At 33.1% G+C, this 20,400-nt stretch overlaps 1 protein-coding gene and 2 long non-coding RNA genes across 6 annotated transcripts; 1 reads left to right on the top strand and 2 right to left on the bottom strand.

Annotated features, from left to right (window-relative positions):
- Positions 1 to 1,759: 1,759 nt before the first annotated feature.
- Positions 1,760 to 3,545, bottom strand: LOC106753354 (UDP-glycosyltransferase 74G1-like). The gene is made up of 2 exons (XM_014635152.2): positions 2,881 to 3,545; positions 1,760 to 2,691 (listed from the first exon to the last, which is right to left on the bottom strand). Exons 1-2 carry the CDS (start codon positions 3,514 to 3,516, stop codon positions 1,969 to 1,971), a joined length of 1,359 nt encoding a protein of 452 aa, XP_014490638.1. The 5' UTR covers positions 3,517 to 3,545; the 3' UTR covers positions 1,760 to 1,968.
- Positions 3,546 to 10,821: 7,276 nt separating this feature from the next.
- Positions 10,822 to 13,855, top strand: LOC106753357. 4 transcript variants are annotated; one of them, XR_001375217.2, is made up of 6 exons: positions 10,822 to 11,021; positions 11,114 to 11,382; positions 11,481 to 11,586; positions 11,709 to 11,880; positions 13,174 to 13,288; positions 13,408 to 13,855. It is a non-coding gene; the product is annotated as an uncharacterized LOC106753357 (long non-coding RNA). The 4 variants fall into 4 exon arrangements; XR_001375216.2 differs by having other exon boundaries at positions 11,474 to 11,586; XR_001375215.2 differs by having other exon boundaries at positions 10,823 to 11,021; positions 11,496 to 11,586.
- LOC111241052 lies at positions 12,088 to 13,167 on the bottom strand. Its single transcript, XR_002666768.1, has 2 exons — positions 12,654 to 13,167; positions 12,088 to 12,440 (listed from the first exon to the last, which is right to left on the bottom strand). It is a non-coding gene; the product is annotated as an uncharacterized LOC111241052 (long non-coding RNA).
- Positions 13,856 to 20,400: the final 6,545 nt, after the last annotated feature.

Below are 20,400 nucleotides of genomic sequence, written 5' to 3'. Positions count from 1 at the left end.
ACAGTACACATGACCGAGACAAATTGAAATGAGAATCAAGCTGAATTGAAAGAAAATTTAAAGGAAGCATCGATTAAAATGAAGAAATAAAAGCTATAGAACAGTGAAATGGATCAAACATTCACAGGACAGCAGAATAAACCGAAGCAAAGATTGAAAAAGAAAAATTTGAACGAATGGAACAATACATGACCGAATGAAGTAAAGCTATCACTTAGCTCTTGATGCGTGGCTGGAACAGCTGGCTCTTGATGCCGAATGATGGAAACTACTTCGTATATCAAGCACGAACAGCTTCCTAAACCAGAATTGGCAGCGGACTTATGAACTTTGGAGGATGGAAGTTATGCACGGTAAGTGTTTGATGAGTGATTCAATGAAGGTGTGAAGAGTGTTGAAGGTATCTCAAGCTCCAAAAGCCTTCCAAGAGGGAAGGAAGCTAGAGGAGAAGGTGCAGAATAGGCACAAACAAGTTGAACTCTGAAATCCCAACAGCATTTCATTATCAATTCAAAGTTGGATTTTACAATGGAAGGAGTCTTCCTTTTATAGATGAAGGAGTGTCTCAAAACGTGCTAAGCAAGCTTCTGCTAGTGTAAAAGAGGCGTGCTGAGGAAGCTACGCAGCCTAGGAGGCTTGGGACGCAAGGCACAACTTGCCATGTCAGCAATCCGAGTGAAGAAGAAGACTCTGCAATTCTGGCGCTTGGGCGCCCCTTTTAGGGGGGGCTGGGGCGCCAACCTGCTTCCTTTTGGTTCCTTGGTTTTCATCCTTGGCAGCCTTCCTTGGTTGTATGTACATGCTTTCTCCTCTTTATTAATGACCTACAAAAACAATGTAAAGTTATTTAGTAAAGAGAAACATGCTAAGACTTTAGAAAGAAAAGATTAAGTTCTTAATCAACTTCCCTTTCATAGTCTTAGTGTAGTTGATGCTTCTTTGGATGGAAAGTTCTTTTAGGGATTGCCATCAGTTACCTAATAGTTCTCTTGAAGATGAACATATTAAAGAACTTGCCTAGTATACAGAAAGGGAAACGTTCTTTATAGGTGTAAAAAAAAAAATATGAAAAATGAATTTTGGTCTTTCATGTCAGCCACCATAAGTAAGGAAAACTCAACCTTCGTCAATGTGCTCTGCATTTTTGTACTTTGAAATGCAAGGAGCTTTTATTTGAATTTGAAATGAACATTCAAGTTGGTCTTATTCCTTACAAACCTTGAAGAAGGTATATAATAACATAATGTTATTGATACCATTCATTTTAGGATCCGTCTCAAATTTTGGGTCAAAGGAAAAGAATACCTACATTCTTCAAGCAGTATAGTGTTTAGACGTAAGTGCATTATGTACAAATTGGAGTTCAATTCAGAAACACTTAAAGACATGTCAATATCCTCTCCTGCGAAGAAACACCTGTTATTAGAGTAGAACTTTTGTTTTGCGTAGTATAAAATACGAGGGCACATTCACCAGGTTTGGCCCTAACCTGATACAATAAATCAACAAATTTTTAAGATAATTATTTACATGTAAATCTCTTTTAACTGGTTAAGTCTTGCTGAGAAAAGTTGTTATATCCACAACAGTTCTCTCGTCATAAGTAAAATCAAATCAAGGAACATCAATACACCATAATAGTAAAGAGATGTTGGTTAAACAGAAGAGAAAAGATTCTTTTATAACGAAGAACAAATTCTTCATATGCGGAGTAAAGTACCAAAGTGATAAGGGCTTTTAAAATGGATAGTTGTCTTGTACATTACTTGAGCAAAATACCAATTAATTAGAATGAACAGAGAATAAATCTAACACGGAAGAAATATTCCATAGGAATGGTCTACCAATGCAGCATGTTCTGTATATACACAATAATCCACCACTTCATTTTCAAATTTACTGATAAACAAATATAACTAAACAAAAGGCAACATAAATGATAAAATGGATTACATTTGATCATGAAGCTTATGAATGTACTGAACTATTGATCAAATTATTTACAAATTCTTTGACATTTTCATAAGAACTACCACCTTCAGTAAAAGCTCTTATTGCCGAAGTCCTCCACTGAATGGCATTGTTCTTCATTTCTTTAGATCCATTCATTATTTCCTTTATACAGTGCTTCAGAGTTTCTCGTTGCACAACCTTTCTCTCATCAACTAGAGCTCTTGTTCCAATTTTCCAAACTTCTGAAAGAAGCTTTGCATTTATGCTTTGGTCTGACCAATATGGTATTGCAACTGTTGGTACTCCTAAGCACAAAGTTTCTAAAGTTGAATTCCATCCACAGTGTGTCACAAAACACCCGACAGCCTCATGAGCAAGAACTTTCAGTTGGGAACACCATGTTACTACCAAACCTTTCTCTGTTTTTTTCTCAAAATCTTTAGGAAGTTTGGTTTCTTCGGAAGCTCTCACCACCCACAAGAAATAACTAGAACACTCTCTCAAACAACAAGCAATTTCTTCCATTTGCTCGTCACCAAAGGAAGCCACACTCCCAAACGATACATAAACAACAGACCCTGTTGGCTTATCATCTAACCATTCCATGCATTCTTCACCCTTGAATTCTGTGGCCCCATAATCTTGGTCATCTTTCCATTGCTTATCTAAAAACATAGATGGAATGTTTGGTCCTATAGTCTTAAATTGTGGCCAAACCTTCACGATCCAATCTACTATCTGAAAGTGTTTTCTAGTCACTACATGCGAGAAATTGGAGAAAATATATAGATATATACATAATATTATAAGAAAAGTTCTATTGTAATATGGTTTTTAGTATAACTTCGATACAAAAAGTGCAAAACATTGAAAGAATAAACATTTAAGTTAAACACAATCTATATATTGAAATTGTTTGGTTGTTACCTCTTTTTCCAGCTCATAGAAGGTGTTGCATAGGATCCAATCAGCTTTGTGAATACTGGAGAACTGAGAAACTTCAAAATCAAGAAAAGTCGAATCTTCACCAAAGAAGAAAGAAGGCATGTCCTCAAGATAAAGTTTAGGCATGGCTGGGAAGGAAAACTCGTCTTCTTTGAGTGGAACCTGCAACTTCCCCAAGTGAACATGATAGTATATGCTATTCACAACCATGTTTTGAGTTAGATAAGCTGCAACAACTATACCAAATCTCTTGGCAACTTCTGGTGCCCAACTGAGGAATGAATCATAGACAACACAATCAACATGGTCGTCATCATCTTTTGATCCACCAAGTTTCTCAAGAAGCTCAGAAAAAGTGAGTGGCCCAACTTGCCAGAAGCGTTCAATATAGGCTTTGAAGCAACCAGCTTCTTTTAGTCCTCCATTGTCAAACCCATCAGAGATGGTTTCAAGGGCAATAGAAGGAGGCAGAGTTTTCAAACTATTGTAGTAGAAACGAGTTGTAACGAGAGTTATTCTCACCCCTTGCCGTTCCAGTAGTTTTGAGAATTGAAGAATGGGATTGATGTGACCTTGAGCTGGTAATGCAAGTACCAAACAGTGTGCTCTCGTAGCCATGCTTTTCTTCACTAGTTTTTGTGGTGATTCTCAACTTTTCATGAGTAGACGGTGGAGAGGTTGAATGCGTAGACGGTGGCGTCTTGGAGGATGAAACGGGGTTTGGTGGGGCGGAGGATGAAGATTACGAGAGGACGAGGAGGATGAAGGCGAGGATGGCGGCAAATACGAGGTGGAGGAGCTGCTGGCAATCCTGGTTGTGGTGGCCGTAGGGGTGGGCAAAGTATACTGCAGTGCACTATACTATAAATAAATATTTGTAGTTAACTACAAAACAGTTCACACCTAAATTGAACTGAATCAAAACATAGTTCGTAATAGCCGAACTGTTTTTAGTTCAATCATAGTACAGTGCTGAGAAAATCACAGCTCTTGTTCACAAGCGCTATGTCACGCTTCGGGACGCCAAGCAGAACCTCTTCTTCTTCCCATGGTAGCCATCAACGAGGTGCAGATGAACCTCCAAGTTATGCGCACTCACCAGATCCACGTTCCCCTTCACGAACGGACTCTCTCTGTGATCCAACGCAATCTCTGTCCCCACGTGCGCATAGCTCAGAACGGCCAAGGTAGCACCGAGACTGTGCCCGGTGACGGTGATTTTTATCTCTTCGTCTTTGTAGTAGTTAAGAAGACGTTTAACCTCTGAGAGTACTTGTTCGCGAGCGGAGAAAGAGCGGTAACCTAGGTGAGTGGGATGAACGAGAGGTGTGTGAATGAGTGTGGTTGGTTGGTATAACTAAATGTGAATATGTAGATAGGTGTGTGCTAGATTCAGGCTGAGGAGAATGTTTCGTAAATGGTGCATTATATAGACAACCACAATAATTTAAGGGCTGCTACTAAATATGCACAATAGTTTTCATCATAAATAGATAAATGTAATGAAAAATAAAAGTGAAAAAGAAAGACATTTTAAAGAAAATGAGATAGCATAAGAAAGAAAACAGAATTTGAGATTATAGAGAGAGTGATCTATTTTCGACAGAAACATGATAACTTTGCTTTTGCGTTCAAACATATGTGTCAAACCTTGTAGTATACGGAAAGTTGATCAATTGTTAATTTATATTTAAGTTCAAGTGATATTGATTATTAGAGAAATTTTAATTATGATTAAAGAATAATATAAGATACATAAATGATTAATGTGGGTTTAGAATGGAGGGTCCTCTGATTGCTATAATATTTTTTTTTCACATGAATAACAATTTTCTTCAAGAATTAAGATTCTTGCTGACTCTTCTGAAGACGTTTAATTTCATATATAAGAACTAAATACCTTGAAGAAGATGATTGGTGTTGCTGATTTGGAATGATTTATATGTTGACCATCAAAGATACTTTTGTTCATAACAATTTTAGATTTTTCTGATAATTTTTTCAAATATGATTATAATTTCTGACATTTAAGATTTTCGTTCTTCACACGAAAACTTGTAGTAATGAAAATTTTCCAGATCTTATGATGTTTGTTCTTCCCTGAAATTGATCGAAGTGTCTTGGAATCCAGCTGACATGTTGACATGTGATAATGCAAANCTCACTAATAATCCCTGTTAATTGTACATTTACAAAGCAGAAGTAAATAGCAAAGCAGACTTCCAAAANTTTTCAAATNCAATTTGTGATCAGATTTCAACTCTTTAATATGTTCATTTCATTTATTTGGCAGCATATATTCCTCACTAATAATCCCTGTGTGATGGAAAAGCAAACTTCTAAGTGGAAGGAAATTTGATGGCCAACACTTTAACACTATGAATTTCTCTCTGAAAGCATTAAGCTTTAATAAGAAAAGAGCACTAAGAAAAAAACAGAAAACAAATGGGAATTACACCTAACCTAAGCTTTAATAAGAAAAGAGCACTAAGAAAAAACCGAACACAAATGGGAATTACACCTAACCTATGAAATCAAGTGTGCAACATGATCTTCTACTAATTGCCTCTATTCACATGTTTTATTGTATAAGGATTCGTGTCAGATTAATGAATGGAAAAGGTGAAAAATTTAGACTTAGATTTCACAAAATACTCCATACTTTTCATATTCATGTTGTTCATTCAAACTAAAATCTAAATTAGAAAAAAAATCTAGCAAATTTAATAATTTCAAATTGAATTCAATTAGAATTATTCAATATGAAATTTGTTCTAATTGGTTGAAAGAATAAAAATATTTGAATTAGCATAAAATTAAAATTTTCCCATTATACTTTTAAATATTTAACTAAAATTATTTTTAATTATTTAGTACTGAAAAAGTCATATATTTATAGTATGTCAAAATAGATTGATAAAATAAGAATTTAATTCAAATACAACACAGATTACGTTCTTAATTGTAAGTTTCATATTATGAATTGTTAACTTTTGTGGTCATCACCATTTTAAAATTCATAAACAAAATGTTTTTTTATTCATTTCTAATTAAAAATGACTTTAAAATTAGTATTTGGCGCTTAAGTTGATTATTTCTAATGCATTTCGTCTTTACATCTTTCTCCTCTTTTCTTATCTCGTAATTTATTATGTCTATTATGTTTTTCTTGTTTTTGGTTCTTACATGTCTTATATCCACTGTAATGTTGAATCATTGTTATATCATATGTTTTTGTATAATGCACTCATTGTACAAGACCTTATTTTCTCTCTCTTTTCTTAAAAGAGATTTTATATATATATATATATATATATATATATATATATATATATATATATATATATATATATATATATATATATATATATATATATATATATGAAAAGGAGGGTAAAAGAAGAAAAATTATGAAAGGAAAAAGTTCTTTTAACAACTCTTTTTTGACAATTTTTTAACAACACATACGTGACAATTTATGATTGGTTCGTTTCAAATATTTTTCTAAACAGACCAATAAAATGATTACATGTGTCCTGTTGTCAAAAAGTTGTTAAAAAGAGTTGTGAAAATATCACATCATGAAATGAGCATTACTCTGATAGGTAAGCAAAGGAAAGAGATACAAAGGAAAGAGATACAGGAAAGTACGAGTAAGATGCAGATAGCAATAATAATAAGGGTAAAATGTGTAGTTGTCCAACTCTTCCTAGATTGATTTCAGATTGGTGTAGAAGTCGGTGACGAAGAGCGCACCTTATTTGAGAGAAAAGATTTCTTCCTGTAACTTAGTGACACGAATCAAATCTCCTTGAGAAAATCGTTTGCGCCAAACATCAGTGGCTCGCTCAAAAAACACAACACTTTGATCGATTGAGGGAGAAAGGGAATTAAGAATCCATGACATTAACAAAGTGTTACATCTTTCCCAAGACAGGTATAAGGGATCGGCGATTGTTGGGATGGAGATGGCGCCGTTAAGAAAGCCCATCTTGTTTTTAGAAATAAGGGCCATGTGGAAGGAATGGGACCATGATCGGAAGTTGTTGACATAGAGAGGTGGAGAAACCACAACAGATGAAGGACTCTCACTTGGGTATATGTAGAAGGGGCTTGAAGGAATTTGGTTAGGATCAACAACTGGAGGGGGAGGTGGAGTGTCTTCCTCCTCATTTTTGAAGGAGCTGGAATCGGCCATGAGTAATAATATCAAACATTTGTTATGCCATTTGTGTAAAATAACAACAAAATAGATCCTTAATGTCTATCAACAAAAATGTCCATTATACAATGTTCATCATCATGTACATCATAAAAAATAACATATTCAAATATTCATTCTTAAACAATAAATATGCATATCACAGATATAATCACAATGGATATGCATAACATATACTTCAAGCACAAGAAAATATATACACAACAGTTTTGGTTAATGTGTGCAAGAAACTATAAAAACATTTATGTAGTCATCATAAAAAATACACAAGGGTTTGGGTTTAGCTTTCACATAGCTCCCCCTATCAATACTTATCTACCAACATATACTCTTATCCCAGATTACTTCCATTTCAAGGACTTGAACAACTCGCAAACCAACTTATAATAGACCCCAAATGCTTTAAACTAGTTTACCATACTTCTCTCACAATTTCACTACCTGAGACCTCATTTTTAGACCAAAGTGACCTACAACCAAGCTTAACCATTATTTCCTAACAATTCAATTAACCTAACTACTATCACAAACACCAAATCCATAGTCAATAACACATCCAAACAGATTCAACATATATTACAACATTCATCATCACACAATGCATCAATTAACCATCCCAATTCATACAAAGACAGATAACTCATACTTTTAACTATGTTCACACAACTTAATTATATTCTTCAACTAAAGCAATCATCAATAAAGATTACTAGCTTCCCTCACCTATAGAATTCTTCCACAAATGTATATATCCCCGACAGTTTCTTACACCACAAGGAACTCCTAAAAACACCTACAAATCACCGATTGGTGATTGGAGAAAGATTTTAGAACCTAAATTGAGTCAAGAGTTGAAGAAGGAAACTAATTGACACATGCAAACAAGTTCTCTTTGCATGATCAAGGATTTCAGCAAAAAATACCAAGAAAAAGAATGAAAACTTACCTGCTCTAAACAACAAATTGATCAGTTGAAGTTGAAGACCTTGACGCAGTATCGTTAAGGTACCTCCTGATTGTCAAACAGATGATCAAGATGTTAGAATGCTTTGAAAGATGATAGAGAGGTTAAGAGAATAGTGTTTTAGAGATATAGAAAGTGTTTTAGATAATGATACGAGTTTAGAAAATTCTATTTATATTATAAAATTATTTATAATAAAATACTCAATCTTATTATTTTAATACTCATACAACTCTAATACTTTATTTTATAGGTTCTTAAAATAAACATAAGAAACATAAAAAGTGAAAATAGGGTTTTAGATAAATTTCCAGAACCAATTTGAAATCACCGAATTACTTTAATCAATTGTAAAAATTAAAATATGTTTGAAATCACAATTTTCACCAATTAGGTTACTCTAAGATTACAAGGTTACCATCTACATAGATATGCATTTCCAAACAATAGTCAGGAGTATGATTTGACAATGTGCCAACCAAAAAACAGAGAATCAGAGGAATATTTGGAGCAAACAACATATCTACCTATTAAGAGATATTTGCAATAATATTCGGATAAAAAAAAAATACAGAATGAGAAAAATCAGATTTGACTAATTGCTAAAATAATGTAGCTTTAATTTATTACACATGTTTAGAGGGATTGAAACTACATATTTGTAAATATTAAGAATGAATACAATTTTATTAAGAATTTTGCAGCAAAATTTTTAATGCATTTAGGAATTCAAAACATTTAATCTTGATGTTTTTGCTGCATACAAATTAATGTTTTTGCATCTTATACTTTCTTCATACACCTTACCTTATACATTTCCAAATTGAGTAATTGAGAAAATTATTTAAATTTTTTATTTTAGTGTTCTATATATGTAGTTTGTTTTACTGGATCTCTAAATATTAAATTTTGAAAATTGTAATCGATCATATGATTTAAAATATGCTTATTTAAATAAACAATTTTAAATTTTTAAATTTTATGAAAGAATAATTCAAAACTCCAACTATAGGAGAAACCTAAGATGATGAGAGGGTATATAGAACAAAAGCAAAATTTAACATATATATAAACAGAAGGATCCACACTTATTTTTCTTTGTCTGTCTCATCAATTTCACATTAAGCAAACAAACCCTTGGTGATGTTGCTATCGTAGTAGTTTTAATCTTTAGTAGTTCTTAGGTTCATGAAGCATGGTATTTTATTATGTGATCTTAGTGTGTTTGAATATAAATTACACGGCATAAAAATACAATTTTCTGCTGTCATTTTTTTTCATAATTAAAACTAGCAATTAATTCAATGAAAAAAAGTTCCATACAAACATAAACATGAAAACTATAGAGATGAGTTAGATTCATAGAGTAGCATAGAAACAAAAATTCCAAAAAGATAAAAATGTTCCACGAGTACATGCCTTTTCAAATTATATCTCAACCTTCTAATACTTTGATTTTGTCTTTTATCATAAAGCAAACAAATGGATGAGTTAATACCCACTAGGGTTGAGCCGGTGAAGCTTATCTTGATGAATTTTTGGTTGGAGGCAACATGTTCATGGGTAACATCATGTGTAAGAGGATCTATTAATGGAAAGTTTACTACTACTAAATGTCTCTATTCATATTTATATTTATTGTAGAAAAGGCGTCTCATAATATTTCATACTTTTTATATAAATGTTTTTTGATTTCTTAGTTCTTGTTCATTGAAACCGAAATCTAAAATTAGAAACACATCTAACAAATTTTATAATTTCAAACTGAATTCGATTAGAATTGTTCAATATTAAAGTTTGTTAACTTTTCAAATAATTGGTTGAAATATAGAAATATTTGAAAATTATTTGTACAACTATTATACTAAATATTTAATGTAAATATCTCAAATTACTACACTAACAAAGTTTTTTAGTTAAACTGTTAACGGAATAATTATAAACATACATACACTTTATCTTTCTTTTCATCATGCATACAAAATAATATTTTTGTTAGAAAATAATGACAATAACTTTTTTTTTTCAGAGTTAATTGTTACATGATTAAAAATATGTATGTTATAATAAATGTTTTGCAGGTTACTAACATAAGATAACTTACAAATTTTACACTATAATGTGTCAAAATTAAACTAATAAGATAAGGTGGTTGAACTAAATTGTTTTGGAATATAATAAAGTAGCATTCACCTCAACATTGAACAAATTTAACACGTAACAATCAAATGTAAGAGAATCTGAAGCTTTTTACAGGAGAACGGAAATATATAAACAATTAATAATAAACTTTTCATGAAAAAATCCTGATCACATGCACAATCTATTGTGAGATTGAGACTTTAACACAAACAAAATTAAGAGATTTGGCCACACGGTTGATTATGAGGCACTAACCAAATTAAAAGCCCCTTTGTATCTTAAATGTGGTTGAAATATACTTAAAGTTTTCCTATTCTGCTTTCATAGTAAATCGTTATTCTCTTTTGTACACTAGTAGAAAAATAGGTTTTTATAACAGTTTATATTATGACGAATAAAACTTATCTATTATAACAGAGGTATATTATAACGTAGTTTGATAAATGAGTTATAATATGAAAAATGGTGGTAAATTTGTAAATAAATTTAAGAGATATTATAACGTAGTTTAGTAAATCAATTATAATATACAGGAGGGTGGAAGTGCAAAGATGTATTATAACGGAGTTTTGGAAATCCGTTATAATATCTTTCTAATTTTTTACGTTTCCCTCTCATATGTCTAGTTTTATCATGTTGGCTCTGAGTCTCGATCTTCTCTCCTCTACTCCAAACCCTTGCATATTTCTCGTTCCATCTCAGTCTCGCTTCTCTCCTCCGTGCTCTGAGGACAGTCCTCCCTCTGCTGCTTCTGAGACTGGCGTCTCTTCGTCAAAATCTCCAAAGTGTGATCAAGTAGGTTTTATGATTCATAGTTCACATAGTACTCTTTGCTTTTTCCTAATTTTTTACATTTTTCTTCTATTAATTTCACTAATTTCTCCTAGATTCATGGGGATTGTGTTTGGATTGGCGGGGAAACTGTTGTTCGTCGGGGCGAATTCGAGAAGTTGTTGTTCGTAAGAGGCGACCGTGGAAGAAGGTGGTATTGCTACACTTGTGGAGGCGATCGAAGATGGGTCGGTGAAGGGGAAGGAGTTCGTTATTCTGACTCTTGCTCAGCTCTGTGCTCACAGTGTTAACAACAGAGACTTGCTTGTGGATTCCTCCTCTCGTTGCTNTTTCTCAAAACGACTCTGTTCGAGCTAAGCACAAGGTATGTTTATCTGATATTAGGGTTGCTTTTTTTTTTTTAATTTTCCTTCATTTTTAATATTCTTTTTGTTAATGTTGATATTAATATTTAGGGTTTAGTTTCCCCTTTATCAGAATCTTGCTTTCCGCGACCATAGGCAAGTGCCTGAACTTTTTCTGANTTTTTTTGTGGCGTGTTCGAATTTTGAGTTCTTTTCTGCAATAGGTAATTTGGTTATTGGTTATGCTCTTGCTCCTTTTTCTTCAATTGAGTATATTTGATTCTCATTTTTAGCTCTTGTGGAAAGCGTTTGATAAATGANATTTACTGCAATTTTTCTGGTGTAGGTTCGATGGTAAGGATTTCCTGAACAGGTGGAAGGGTAAGAAGATAATGTTTGTGGGTGACTCGCTGAGTCTCAACATGTGGGAATCACTATCCTGTATGATTCANNCGTNGGNGCCAAATACCAAGAGCAGCTTTTTGAGGAAAGAATCACTGTCTACTATAACCTTCCAGGTTTGCTTTTGTTTTACTTTTCTTTTTATAACTTTGTCTCATTTCTGGTTTTTTTGTCAATCACCAGGCGTCACTCTATACGATCCTCCCTCTTTTTCTTCATTTTTCATCTCCTTGTTTGTTTCTCTATCGCATCATGTGACTTCTTTCTTTCATAGTTTATGCCGTGTTNGTTCTTCCATCATTAATTAAAACTTACGACATGCCTTGCATAAGAAAGCACAAATATTAAATTAACACATTATATCTATATTTCAAGTAAATGAAATACACGAACAAAAATAACGTTACTCATTCTAAAGAGAACGACTCTGCCACATGTTACACGTNCAAAAGTGCATCACTCCATAACACGAAAACTATATGGCTGCTTGGCAAAAGATAGAATTAGCCTGAAGTCTTTTAATCAGCAAATTACTTGGTGACTCTGTAAGCCTGCAAAGCAAAATCAAGTTTAGTCTGTGCATGTATAACACCCAAATGATTGTATGAAGTATTTTAAATTTAAAACAAGGCTCACCTTCACTCTCTTCAGTAGCTCTTTGGCATTGCTGTCCTTCCTGAAGTGTTCCCTCACAAACAATATAATCAATATAATCATAAGTTGGGGATAAAGTGAAACTTAACTTCCCCCCTCAGAACTAACAATATAATCAAAATAATTTCCCAAACCCAAAACTTAATAATCTAAATTATGGTTGAAAATCACAACCCCAGCAGAGATTTTCATGATTATATGGAAAGAAAACAGAAAAAAGTAGTTCTGTGTGTACCTGTGCCCACTGAGCTGTGTCCATGGATTTAAGAAGAGAATGGGAAAAAGGAAAAGCTAGGAGTCCTCAGAGAAAGAAAAGAACACCACTTTTCTAGAGAGTGTTAAAAGCGTGTAAAGCTTTCAGAATTGGGATGTAGTGGTGGTTCCATCCATGTGTTGGCCAACTAGCTAGCTATATTAGTATTACACATGAAAGGGTAGCATTGTCTTTCGAAACCCTTACTTTTATTTTTTTATCACTTCTTTCATTTTTCTCTATTTTTTTCTTATCTCTTGCTTCCTTTGTTACTACACCACTCACTGTATTTTTTGCTCTGTCCTTCTTTTCTATACCCATTTTAGACTCCACGACGAACCTTCTCAAAAATATATTTTTTCTTAAATTTAATCACTCTATGTCATAAATTATGACATATGTCATAAATTATGACTCCACGACGAACTTTCTCAAAAACCTCTTACTTTTCTACTTAACTTGTTTTTTGTGTTTTCTGATTATTATGTTACTATAACTCCAGTACCTTGAAGATGTTCAGCTGACAGAGTTGATTCAAGAACTGTCAACTCTAGCTAATTCACCAAGCTGGCCAGCCAGGCATGGTTCCGTCCTTACAATATCTTCCCTCATCTTTGGTAATTATAAGCAGAAATCACTTTCCTAATTCATTATTATTTAATATGTGTGCTTTTGTGTTTATGTATTTATAACACTTTTAAGCTAATAAATTTCCACTTCATAATGTTGATTTCAGGTGAAAGATAAAACCCTTGTCACTAATTTTAAGATTGTTTTGCTAATGTTGTTTTGGAAAAGCAGCAAAGGCCTAAGTGATGTAGTGGTGGCTGATCATACTTGTTCTGGGGAAAATTGCTCTTACTACCAAATTGGAGATGTATTTATTTGTGAGAAGACTGGACAAGTTCATGGTGGAAGCATTATCTATGTTAATGCTTCTACGTGTTTTAATTAAAATTTTTTACATTAAACTTTAAATCCTTTGGCTGAGTGGAACTTATAATTTGCGCTTTGTAGTTTGTGACGATACGTGTAGAGATGTAATTATGGATCCCACAGACGAGCTTTTGGTATGTACAATATCAGGTCAATGTTTTGATAGATTGTTGTCACCTTCCGAAATGGAGTCTGATATTGTAAGTGTGAATGTTCTTTAACATGATATTCAATATTGTTTACTGCAATACATATGCATGAAAAATGATCTTTTTAAAGGGGTTAGTATATATAATAAATTTATACCCTAACAAAGTTAGGCTATTTATAAAAAAATAAGGTAATGGTTGCTTAGTTAAAGATTATAGAAAAGGACATCCTTATACGTTAATCTCATTCAGGAACTTCATCTACTAGTAGAATTAGACACATATTAGAAATCTACCTACTATTTGTGGAATGCTGACGAATGTCTACATAAACAAACAGACACGGATAGGTTCAGACCAACAATTGAAATCTGGATCTTTCTCCATGCCTCAATAGACATTGTTATATCTGTAAGTAGGTAGCTAGTTGCGCTAGAGAGTGGAAAAGATTTATAAAAAAGAGAAGGGGTAAAATGTGTTTGAAAGAGAAAGAAAGGGAAATGAGCCTTCAAAAGATAGCCATTTTTGGACCAACTACATTCAGAATTATGCAGTGTTTGGGGAAATATTGGGAACATTGTGAATAGAGTTGGCACTACCTACCTTTAACTCAGAAGAGAAAAAAGGAATTTAATTGAGAGAATCATTAGAGTAAGTGGAAGTCAGAAGGTTGCCCACACTCCCCCTTTTAGGGTTTTTAAATTTTTTTCAAATCAAATGTTTTATTTTTCTGAAAGATTAATTAGATATTTATGTGTTGAAAATGCTTTTTCACATGCTTTTGTGCTTTATACCGAATGGCCACATAGATGGCCTTCCATTGGAAGTATGTGTAGAAAGAAGAGGATATTCATAAATATTTATATTCTCTTGGGACTTTTGGATTAGGACTTATAGCTCCTCATATGTGTCGTAGTAAAGTAGTGATCACATGCACAACCATCTTTGAACTTATGCACATCCTCGTGTATAAATAAACGATGGTGCACAAGAGAAAGAAAGAGAAAGCCGGCCATAGTCAAAATAAAAAACTTAAACTACAGCTTATCTATACTTTTTTAAACTTAAAAAACTTAAATCACTTTTACTAAAAACTATTCATACTAATTAATAGTTCAGTTTAAAATTACTGATCTATTTTTATTTTGCCAAACTTCTTAAATTTTTTAAAAAATCCTAATATCATTATAGGAATCCACTTATAAAATACCGAAATTAATAAAATAGAAACAAAATAAAATAAACCCGATTACATTGTCTCTAACATTTATAGCACAAAAACTTTAATTAGCATAAGTCTTTTTCCTCTCTCGCGTCTCTATCATGCATCTGAAGCATCTGCAACATCTGCTACCGTATAACCAAAAGTTATATGATCATCGCAAGACACACACAACCACAAACAAAGAAATATGGGTAAACCACCATAACACAACCAATAACGATAATGAAATGTACGAGATAAGTAAGCACTACTTAATAATAATACCATTCATCTACAATGTTACCCATACTCACATAATTGTTTCTATACTATGAACATAATTAGTATCCTCATTAACTATAATGTGACTATATCCAACGCTCACCCATTCCACTTCCAACGCTCACTCATTCTAATCATCAGTCGAATTTCTAAACGAGCAACTAATTTCATTCTCTACCAATCTCATTCATTCATCATTATCTAAATGCTCATTCAAAAATATAATTATGTTCAATAGATTTCACTCAAATAATAAATAACAAACAATAACAGAATATAATTCAATAACAATCCAAAATAATAAATCATGTATTATTTTAATCAAACATTATAATCAAATTTTAAATTTATCAACATAAATACCACGTGAGTTCTACTCCAATAATAGATCAAAAGAATTAAATAATTAACATTTAATAATAAACCAAAAACAAATAAACATTTATTGATCTAATTAAAGATTATAACCACATTATTTTTCTCCATTATCAAACTAAAATTAGTAATTTCCTAATTAATGATTATAATCTCATTATTTTCATCTTTTAAAACCAATTAATATTTATTTCATATTTCCCATTTCGTAAACTAGTAATTAATTGATTTTAATTCCCATTATTTTAATTTCAAAGACATAATCTTTATCATATTATTAATTTTAATTTAGTATGTCTTCATCAATTCCTTGATTAAACCAAGACTTCTTGTGAGTCACCAGGCACAACCAGGCCCAAAGCCCAAAATAGTCCAAACTTCAAACTTGGAGTCTAATTAAGTTTAAGTTGAATCAGTCACAGTCCACCGTCAATGGTGTCAAATTATGGACCTACAGCCCGATTAAAAATTTTATTATTATATTTGGTCTTTACTATTACAATTTACAATTCTGATCATCAATGGATTTCACGGTCCAACTGACCCGACCCAAATAAGTAAGCCCATGAAAGATTCACTAGACCAGCCATCGCAACATCCATACATCCATCGCCGCACCCACCAACGCCTTCCTTGACTCCGCTCATGCAACCATCGACAACCACCCCGGGAACCCAAAACCACCACAGGAAGATCCAAAATCTCGAGAAACAAAACCCGAACACAAAGCAACATGTTCATGAGATCTAACCCCAAAAATGCAACCTCACAAGATCAATTAAAACCCAAGGTTTCAAGATTAGAAATGCGAAAGTAGAAACAAAATCCCCAATTTGAAACCCTAACACAAAACATCATGCGCCACCGCAAGAACGCTCACGAACCGAGAACTGAGACTCTCGTCACCGCAGAGACGCCGGGAATGAAATCCTTGCGTCGTCGCAGAGATGCCGCTACTATGACGTCCACTGGCTGCGAAGATGGATATCACGTCGGAGCAACTGGTTTCGCATCCCTCTCCCTGCAACCAGAACGACACCAGAAACAAGAGAAAGAACAAGGAAAGAGGAACGTCTTTTGCTCCCTTGTGAAACCGAAACAGTACCAGATAATGAAGGAAAGAAGAACGTCTCCCCTCTCTTCCAAGACGAACCTAGAACCAGGAAAGGAAAGGATGAAGGTGAGTGCCCCCTAGCTTCTCGCGCGAGATCAAAGAACCCTCAAACAGAGTTTCGTCGTGGAAGAAGAAGAAGCTAAGATGGGAAAAGTTTCCGATTAAGTGAAAGAAAACGAAGGGAAAAGTTTCTGATTTAAGAATCCGCTTTTGGAAAACTAATTAGGGTAGATATCTAATTGAATTAAACAATTAGAATTAGAATTAAGAAGGTAATCAGAAATTACCATTCACAGGGATTAACATATTAACATTAACAGATTCTTAATTTCTAATTATTCCTAATTAACATTTTTCAGGATTCCAAATCCTTAATCATCCAATTATAATAAAAAGAAACCCTAACCCTTCCTAAATTCTTAATGATAATTAAAAAGAAACTTCAATTTCTCATAAAGTGTTAATTATAATTAAAATAAAACTATAAACCCTAATCTATTCTTTCATCCCAATTTCACTTATCTATAAACCATCATTCAAATATTGATTTGTTCAATTTAAATTATGAAGTCACATAAATAAAAATAATTGAATCATTTTTCATAGTAGAAAGATTACATAATCTCATAATTCTTCAAACAATCACACACTTCAATAAATGTTCAAAACATTCAAAATTACCATCAATCAAACAAATAAATAATAATTTAAGGTAAACTTCCCATACCTTAGCCAATTATAGATCAATCAATAATAGGTCTTCACACTTCTACTATATCTTTTTAAAAGAAAAGATTTCTCTTCTTCAAAGAAAGATGTTCTCTGTTCTCTTTCTCTATTCTCTACGTTCTCCTCCTTTTTTTTTTCTTTCTTTTATAAATTTTTTTTTTAAATAAATCATATTATAATGAAAAGAAACTACCTAGATAGTGCTCCCTATAATATCTCAAGTGGTTTTAAAAAAAAATAACCTCCTACCCTTTTTTGTTCTAATTTTCAACTTATATTATTTAAAGTACTTTTCTTCATTTTCCACACCCTTATTTATAGCTTTCACACCTCAATTACAAAATGGACATTCTTGCCCTTAAGAAAATATAAATAAAATCAAACAATTGTTTCACATGAACCTCTCTCTAAGATCCGAACTCTCTTACATTCAATCCTAAATAAATATTTTTAACAACAAGCCAACACATCACACTAGAATATAACACATCGCAAATTTAACCATCAAACGATAACAAGTGTTACACTTATATCAACAAAATAATATAGAACTTTATGTTCTTCTCAAGACTTGCACACCAACTGAACTACACAACACCTTGTAAACTCACGTAGATTTTAATAAAACATATTTAAGACTTATTTATAAACTCTACATTTTCTCGGGCCTTACAAAGACCATGAATGGATAGAGCTTCATCGGTGAAGATAACTCTGGGCATAGCACAGGAAGCACTTATGCTACAATGGAGGACTGCATCAACTTCTTCCCTTAGACAAATTTTGAGAGATACACAGCTGAACAAATCAAAATTTCGCATTAAAATTTTGACAACTTTGCAAGAGAGCATCGTGTTGCTCCACAGTAAGTGGCAGAAAGTTCATATGATGAGGATTCAATGGAAACTTTCTGACTCAGCATAGGGCTATAGGAAATCTGACTATCATAGGATAAGTGTGTCTTCTGTCTAGTTTGTTGCCTCATTTATGATAAAATGTTTGTTAGTCGTTTGCTGACCGGTGTAATGGTTTAGAATGGCATTCTTTTTACTATAGTTTAATCAAGATGAAATATCTTTTGGAAGTCAATGAAATCAGTCGTTTATGGTTTAATCCTATCTGTTTTAAATTTCTTGATTGAATATGTTTGAATCGATCTTAAATCAACTAAGTGATTGTTGAAGTTGATTATGCACATGTTCATTATTACATTGATTCTTTTGCATACTCACTTCTTAACTGTATAATTTTCTTGCATTACTGTGATACTAAATTGCTTGATCTTCAAAAGATCCTGAAAGGTTTTGTAGGAAACATTGCTTCTGGACTCATTACGGGATTTACTACTCAATGAAGAGCAATGAATTCGACTGGAAATATTGATCAATCGACTATCATGTACAGGGGTTATAAATTCCATTTGTTGGAATTTGATTATTCTGTTGTTTGATCATATTTTATATTGTTTACTTTCAATATATCTCTGTTTCTAATTGATTGATATATCTGTGAGAATACATTGTGAGATTGTTGATGATTGTATCTATGTTTGATTGAATTGTTTGAAATTCTTATTCTGATACAATTCTATCATTGTTGTAAAATGCTCTGAAATTTGTGAAAATTGCATTGTGCATTTGGGTTTTGAATTTAAAACATGCATAATGATAGGGGGACATTACATTATAGTATATATTTTTCACATGCCTACACTTTAAGGGGAGATTTTCTTTATCATGTGAATATCTGTGACAGGGGAAGCATCATTGATTGATTAATCTTCTTTACATTGATGCATCTCTACTATATCATTTATTAGCACATCATTATCATAGAGCATACCTTTTTTACTAATGCACAAAGGGGGAGAAAAGTTTGATTGCTTATTTGCTTTATACTTGATTGCTTGATACTGTTGATTTAAAGTAAATATTGTTTGGATTGTTTCTGATCTGAAATATTTTGAGATAGACTCTTGTTTGCTCTGATATATTGATAAAATCTTTTAATCACTTGCTCTGATACTGTTTGCTTATATGAGCTTTGATATAGTGTGATTACATGATTGATTTTTGTTGTTGTTGTGTACAAACATGGTTTTTATTAATCATGGTTGTGCATCATCAAAAAAGGGGGAGATTGTTGAGATTGTTGATCAGGGAAGCACTGGTTTAGCTAAACCTTAATCTCACAATGTTATGGTTTTTGACGATGACAACACATTATTAATAACACATTTATTGATATGTGTTATGATGAAGGTTGAAAAACAGTTATTTTCATATGTCATTCTAGACCAAATTACGCCCTTTACTACTTAGAATGAGCTTAGAATCAAGCAAAACCCAATAATGAGTCTGTAGAGAGTCAAAAGCTATTTTTAGCGATATTATGCTTGTTTTGCATTGTTTTGTAGCATTTTTGAGAAAGTGAAGAATGGAATTAAAGATAAAGGTCGTAGACTCAAGAAAAGAGAAGAAAATTGAAGAATTGAAGAGTCGACGCACCGCCCAGCGGCAACTTACACCGCCGGGCAGCCCAGGGTAAGGAGTAGGCACCTGGCGTTGGCGTTGGGCGGATTTGCGATTTGAGGGAAACCGCCGGGCGGCAGACCCCTACCGCCGGGCAGTAGTGCGATTTGTGGGAAACCGCCAGGTGCCACACTTATTCCGCCGAGCGGTTGTCTGCTGGGCTTGGGCTTGTTTTCTGTTGCGCTCCTCACCTATAAATAGCCCTATTGCGAGTTTAGATGTATTCTTTTGACAGAAGGGGGCGACCAGACCTAATTTCGCTCTCTGGGTAGGATCTCTTGGATGCTTAGGCTCCTTTTCATCTTTTCTAGGGTTTGTTTTTCCATTCTTCATCCATTTTTCATCTAGATTCACCATGAAAATAGTGAACTAAACCCTATTGTTGTTGGGGGAAACAATGTAATCTTTT

Source organism: Vigna radiata, unplaced genomic scaffold (assembly GCF_000741045.1).
Source record: "Vigna radiata var. radiata cultivar VC1973A unplaced genomic scaffold, Vradiata_ver6 scaffold_222, whole genome shotgun sequence".
NCBI classification, from domain to species: domain Eukaryota; kingdom Viridiplantae; phylum Streptophyta; class Magnoliopsida; order Fabales; family Fabaceae; genus Vigna; species Vigna radiata.
This window is presented reverse-complemented; position numbering and strand designations above follow the sequence as displayed.

Coding starts and splice junctions, on each gene's coding strand:
- LOC106753354 (XM_014635152.2), bottom strand. CDS start 3,516: ATGGCTACGAGAGCACACTGTTTGGTACTTGCATTACCAGCTCAAGGT. Junction 2,692..2,880: donor TCTATGAGCTGGAAAAAGAG/GTAACAACCAAA, acceptor AAACACTTTCAG/ATAGTAGATTGGATCGTGAA.